The following is a 7,500-nucleotide window of genomic DNA, read 5'->3' on the forward strand; positions in this document are numbered from 1 at the left end:
CCTCAGTCTCTACACATTTCTCTTATTATCTGTTGTCTGACTCCACAACTCTCTTTATCTCTGTTTGGACAGGAGCTCATATACTTAGGAAACAAAGAATTAATGCTGAAACACACACACACACACACACACACACACACACACACACACACACACACACACACACACACACACACACACACACACACACACACACACACACACACACCCACCCACCCCCCCCATTGGTAGCCATCTAGGTTTTTTTCTAATTAATAGGCAGGAGTGTTTGTTATGACACTCATCTGGTATAATTTCATTACCCACACTGCACACTGTGTGTGTGTGTGTGTGTGTGTGTGTGTGCGTGTGTGTGTGTGTGCATGTTTTAAACCTCTCGGTCACCCACACACTCTCTGAGTGCTCAGTTACATAAACATATGCCTGAGCATATGGGTGGGTCACACTGCGCTCATTGAATTTCAAACAACACACACACACACACACACACACACACACACACACACACACACACACACACACATACAGTAAATACACACATATTTGGTGTGGGTGCATTTAATAATATCTCTATCTTGGACATGTATGCATGAATGTATGCGCGCGCGCACACACACACACACACACACACACACACAGAACCCACTTCATTAACAGGCACTAATTATCCACTCCTCTTGCTTTGCCTCCGCCCACGTATACACTCACACAAATACACACACACACACACACACACACACACACACACACACACACACACTCACACAGAAAGCAAAATGCAGAGAGGAGCTGAGAATTGAATTATGCATGTCTATAATTTTCTTAACGATGTGAATGGTTCATCTGGAAGATATCGCTGCTAACGAGCTTTAATTAACGAGAGGAACACGCCCGCTGCCAAATCATTAGGAACACGGAACATCGTGCCAATTATCCGGATTAAAAAACGATACGGAGACGACGCACAACTCACAGCCAAACACCCGGCATTGGCTCTGAAACAGTGTGTGTGTGTGTGTGTGTGTGTGTGTGTGTGTGTGTGAGTGTGTGTGTGTGTGAGTACAGTCATGCACTTATGTCCAAAATAGAAATGTTATTAAATGCACCCACAACAAATGTGTGCGTGTGTGTGTGTGTGTGTGTGTGTGTAGTATTACCAGTACAGTAAATATGAATTTTATTGAGCAGCTTTACATGTCTGTGTTTACATAAGTGTGTGTCATCGTCTGTGTGTGTGTGTGTCATTGCCTTTGTATGTGTGTATCGAACCTTACCAGAATATGTGTGTGTGTGTGTGTGTGTGTGTGTGTGCATACCTGTGTGTGTGTAGGTGGTGTGTTCCTCCTGCCATAGATGCCCAGCAGTGCAGTGTGTGTGTGTGTGACGTTAAAGCGGATGAACTCAGGATGCTGCAGAACCATGCTGAATCTCCAGAAGCTGCTGGGTGGAATGACCTGGAGGAGTCGACCTTTGACCTCGACCTCGCCCACATCGTAGCCCCGCCCACGAGGCCACACCTCCTTATCTACAGAATTACAGTACACATTGATATTAATTAGTGCAGTTTAAACTCCACATCAGCTGACCTTCAACCTCACAGCCCATCCAGAATGGAGCGATCTAGAATAATCTGGAACGATCGAGACACATTAGCAATGATGATAACTAATCATCACTGACCAGGAGGATCTGTGATACTCCAAAAATATTGAGAAGGATCTCTGGGATCTAGAATGATTTAAGTTATAATAATAAAGTAATTACAATGTATTATAAAATAAATTAAAATAAATAATAAATTCCCAAAATGAACTACAATTATCTGGTCATTTAGTGCAACCTAGAATAAACTTGAATGATTTAGACAGACCAAGATGATCCAGTGCGATCTGGCTGGTGAGAAACGCTAAATATACAGACAATCCTAAAATGATCTTGAATTATTTAAATGGTGATCCGGGTGATCTGGAAAAACCCAGGTTGAACTGTGCTGATTTTGGAGTATCCAAAAAGGCCTGAAATGATCAAGAATGATTCCATTGGTGAACCGGGGGATCTGGAATGAACAAGCATGACATCAAACGCTACAGTGAGAGACAACAATCTAGAATGACCCCCGGAATGAACTGTGGTTGTATAGAAGAAGCTAGTAAGGTCTAGAGTGATCCAGAACTCTTTGCAATGAGCCAGGCCAGTGTCTAGAATGACCTGAAATGATCTAAAGGATCTAGATTTAGTAGGATGATCTATATAACTGTTTGGGATGACATTAGATAAACAGGGATTCCTCATGGGCAAGAGTCTCGCTGCGACTAAACACAGAGATTATTCTTCTCTGTATCGCATTGTTACAAAAAAGGGATCAAGTGTGAGTGGATTTTCACGGATGTGGAATTTCCTCATTTTCACTGAGCGAGCGCTCAGACGGAATCCGAACAGATTAGGAGTCGGCAGGTACACGAGGCCCCTCTGCTCGCCGTGAAGCCCCATTAAACATTAAACCCCACAGTCTATTGCTTATTACTGCATACAGTACAGTGAGAATATCCTAAACACACACACACACACACACACACACCACGTGAAGAGCACAGCCCTGTAAAGAGAAGACGTGCACGAAAACAAATCGAGTCTTAAACACGGCAATGAATAAAAAAGAACTCCGCAAATAATTTGTGACGCAAAATACGACACAAACTATATCATATTGAAGGGAAGGAAAAAAAAATTGCCTCAGGAGCCAAATAGGTCGCAGCCGTCACCCCGAGCGCTTAGTATTTTTCCTGCTTTCGCACACCTCATCACTCAGCGCTGATGAATCCGAGCAAAAAAAACCCATGTCATTATGCAAATGGAGCCGACGCCGCTTTAGCGCTTCCTCTGATTTAGATTTAGCAACGAGTCTGCAACGTTTCTGGGTGAAAGCTATTGATTTTTTTTCTCCTTCTTCTTCCTCTTTATGTGCGTGTGTGTGTGTGTGTGTGTGTGTGTGTGTGTGTTTGTGTGTGTGTGTGTGTGTGTGTGTGTGTGCGTGTTAAAAACAACCCGTCTGCACCGCCATTGAAAGTTATTCTTACAGAGTTGCCAGAGGATGTAATTTCACAAGCGAGTCATTTGCATTTGGGCGCTCGTTTAAAGCCAGTGTGGCCTTTTTTTTCTCCTGCAAACACAGTCAGGATTTTTCCCCCCACAGGCTATGTTAAAAACTTAATTTATTATATTACGCTCGGCCGCGCCGGCGCTGCTGGAAAGCAGGCGCTGTGGATGGTTTAGAGATATGAATGTGTTTTCTTATTTACCCACGTGTTTCTTTAATGGAGGAACAGGACCGGGTCCTGCTGAAGAAAAAAGCCCACCCTGCGCTAGTCAGGTTGAAGGTAGTATATATTTATTCATTATTTATTTATGACTTTTGCCAGTGTGTTTTTCTGAAATGAACCGTGCCATTTCGAAATGCCAGCGTTTGTGACGTCGCCCTTCGAGCTTCGACAACACGACCATGGGAATTTAATACATTTTCATTTTTATCCGGACCTTTCTTCGCTACATAGTGTATTTTTCTTGCTAACCCTAGATCTAGAACGAACTGCTCGTCAATAGTTCGAAGATTAACAATCAGACTTTACGACCCTCAACTTTCCTGAAAAACCTGTGAAATAAACCAGAGTTTAATCTGCATGAATACAGACTCTAGCTGGATCTCACCACATCGTTAGCGAGCAAGGTCAGAGTCGCTAACTCTGGAGATAATTTGCTTGTTTTAATAAACCAGATGTTTTTCCAGATGCCCCTTTTTCTGTAGCACCTTTAATACATTAAAAGTTAGAGCTGATGAGTCAGTAGAAAACCACACTCAGACTGGTGGGAACACACTTTCAAAACTGCCTTGACCGATCTAGAATGGCTTGAATGCTCTTGAAAGACCTGGAATTATACAGAACCTAGCATGAAATGGAATGAATGAGTAGAATGGTTTTGAGGGGTAGATAAGAATATAGCAACACTGTATGGAATAACAATAAATAAAGACAATAAAGAAACAAAAGCATGTTGTAAAAAGCTACTTTTTTGTGAGTCGGCAGTAACACTCGTTCATCACACTGAGCACTTATCTTTTTAAAAAAAATGACCGGTGACCTGCTCTTACTTTCTTCTAGAATTGTTATTACTGTCAAAACGCAGACATTCTCAAACTTAAACCTGACCTTTATTTTTTTTTACATGTTAGCTCATGTCCTTGGTCAGAAAGCAGCATGACTCATCTGCACTAATCACTTCACAAGACAAAACACCTCCAGGCTCTGTAATCTTCCTCTAGAGACGTTTCTAAGACGTTTTCTTCGTCTCCAAATGGCTTTTTGGCTACATCACAGGATTAAAAATATATATAATAGTCCAAAACCACGCCACATTTCATCCCTGCCTCAAAATGAGCAAGAATTTTCTGGAATGTCCAAAAATAACCTAGAACAAGCTTGATTGATCTAGAATGGTGTAAATGACCTCGAGTTACACAATGCCATCCATGAGATAGAACAGGACATCTTGAATTCTCTTAGGCAGAGGGACAACGACCTAGCATGACACAGACTGACCTCAAACAAACCTAATCAATTTATGACAATGTAGAATTGTTTAGAATGATCTAGAAATAGCCCAGAATAACCTAGAATGACCAAAACCAAATTATACAGAATGACCTCATCATGTCATAAAACAAAACGCTCTAGAACGATGCAAAATATATCTAAAGCTACCTTGTTCTACTGAGAACAGCGTATCATTGTTCAAAGTGATCGAGAGTATCTAGAAATGATCTAGGCTGATGCATTTACATGATCTACTGCATTCATTACCTTATCAGCACCAAACTGATTTTAAGGCTATTTTTATTGTTGTGCTATTTTAATAAGTATGACTTGAATGATGAGCATCTTCATTTCTCTTTAGGAAAATGTGCATCAAATCCCTGAAGCTGAATGAATCTCCACAACATCTCCTGCAACATCTTCCCAGAAGAGTGGAGTTTGTTATAACAGTAAATTGAGACTCAGTGTGAAATAAGGAACCTTGTTCAGGTGTCAACAAACAAATCTGTTTATTTGTTATCTGTATATTCTGTTCATTCAATTTGTATTGTTATTATATTATTATTATTATTATTATTATTATATTAATCTAAAAGAATTTACAGTGATAAAAATATTCCTACAATATTCCCCCAAACCCATACTATTTCTGTCAGTTTCTTAGATTTACAAAAAGTGATAATGATCTTCTTCTGAAATGTGAACCAGCATTTTTTCATAGGAAAAAAAAAGCCAAAATAATAATGTTTTTGTCTCAAACACGTGACTTTCTCGAGACGGTTATCATGTTGCAATATTCACCAAAGAATCTGCATTTTGACCATACACATGAAAAATGTAATTTATTCCTCATCGCATCACCACGGCAACAGTCTACGCATTCACGCCCGGCCTCAAAGCTCTAAAAAAAAGGGAGTCGAATGAGATGTTTTCGAAGCCTAACGGCCTTCTTTCTTCTTTCTGACTTTAAAGGTCGAGAGAAGAAGAAGAAAAAAAAAAACAAGAAATGACAAGGCAGCCGAAGGACACAAACACTTCAAATCAAATTCAAAGGATCAGCCGCACACAAAGCTCTGAAAAAGTTCAATTTACGGAGCACAATGCAGAGAAAAACCCACAGAATCCAAACAACATCAACATCAAGACTGTAACACAAATTTGTGCTCGGAAATCTCATTAAAGAGCGAAAATCCGGCAGAATTAGATATTTCATCAGAATGAACAAATGTCTGATCCGATCTCGTGATTTCTGGCGCGAGGAAGACGTTAGATGTATATCGGAGTCTGAGAGCTCGGGGGAGAAACTGCAAGGAACGTTATTGAATCGTGCAATTAACTTAAGTCCCGAAAGTGATTCCAGAATAAACTAAAGCTTCATTATATAATGCACAAGAGTGAACATTTTACACATTTTTAGGCAAATAAACCAACCGAAAAACCTAAACATTACCAGCTGACCGACTCCAGAGCCTGATTCAGAGCTCTACCACAGTAGGGTATCAGGGCAACTGTGCTCAGAAAACCCCAGAACATTAGGACCTGATTAAAAACGCAACAGTGATCGGAGGACCTTCAAAGCTTAACACAGATCCACTCGAATTGATCTTCAGAATGAAGAAATAAAAAAAACCTTCACCTGCAAGATTTCTGATATCTTTTACTTTACAAACGGAACTGGTTTGTATCTAGAAAAACCTACAACAAACATACATTCAACAAAAAAACAGATGTATATGTATTTATGTATTTATTTATTTATTTATTTATTTATTTATTTATTTATGTATTTATTTATTTATTTATTATTTAATCTGGACTGGTCTAGAACAAAACAGAAATACCGATGAGAACAGTGGTCTAGAACAACCTGGTTAAGTAAAAAAAAAAAACTCTCTAGAATATCAAAGAATGCAGTAATAGAAATGATCTAAAGTACTTTACAGTGATCTAAAACTTTAGCATAAGCTGAGATTAGCCAGATTTATCTAGACTTCAGTCTAAATGTTTAGACTGACAGCTCCTGATCGTTTTGATATTTTCTACTTATATACTGATATACTATATCTAGAATGAAATACAATGATAACCAAATGTGATGTTGGATTTATTGTGTATATGTAGAATACTGTAGAACAAAGCAGGAATAATGGCATGAAGAATGGTCTAGAATGAACTCAATAGATGCAGAACGATCCACAATTATGTAGAATAGCCCGAAACATATACAGTATACCAGTATATACGATAATGCATCAGAAAGTGACCAGGTTTAATCGTACATTTTTTTAATTTGACTCCATTCTAGATAGATTTTACAATTCCAGGTCATACTAAGTCTTTCTATAACTTTTCAGGCTATTTTAGACCATTGTGCATCGTTCCACATGTATCTAGTTCATTCTGGACCATTCATTGTGTCATTATTTCTGCTTTGTTAGAATAAAAAACAATGATACTGAATAACCTCAGAGACACCTGGAATAAACGGATGTGTTTACGTTTGTCCGTAACTAAGCAGAAATACTGAAAGGGAGAATTATCTTAAATGACCTTAACACATTTTGAATGATCTAGAGCAGTGGTCCGTGGGTCAATTGGTTCCGGGCCGCACAGAAAGAATACATAACTTACATTATTTCTGTTTTATTTATTATCTGATTCTGATCGATGTTTTATTTTAGAAAATGACCGGATTTTCTAGATCTAGAGTATAAACAAAATTGGCTTTCAGTGACCTAGAATAGTTTAGCATGACCTAACATTAGCAAAAACGATCTAGAATGAAGTTGAATGCTTTGAACTGTTAACACCTTGTCACTTAGTGATATTTCCTACTATATATACGGAGCTGGATAGATCTAGAATGGCAGACATTGACACAAAATGAAAATGCTGTAGAGCTGTCTTCATT

The 7,500-nt window shown here is 39.0% G+C and overlaps 1 protein-coding gene across 1 annotated transcript in view; it reads right to left on the minus strand.

The window, feature by feature from the left end:
• The window catches only part of tenm1 (teneurin transmembrane protein 1), a gene marked incomplete at its 5' end in the record, with an annotated part of 65,718 nt that overhangs the window by 30,590 nt on the left and 27,628 nt on the right, over positions 1 to 7,500 (minus strand). Inside the window, one exon of the mRNA XM_083531446.1 lies at positions 1,317 to 1,525. Coding sequence (XP_083387572.1) covers positions 1,317 to 1,525 — 209 coding nt within the window. The remainder of the gene's footprint in view (positions 1 to 1,316; positions 1,526 to 7,500) is intronic.

Source organism: Silurus aristotelis (genome assembly GCF_946808225.1).
Source record: "Silurus aristotelis genome assembly, chromosome: 26".
NCBI classification, from domain to species: Eukaryota; Metazoa; Chordata; class Actinopteri; order Siluriformes; family Siluridae; genus Silurus; species Silurus aristotelis.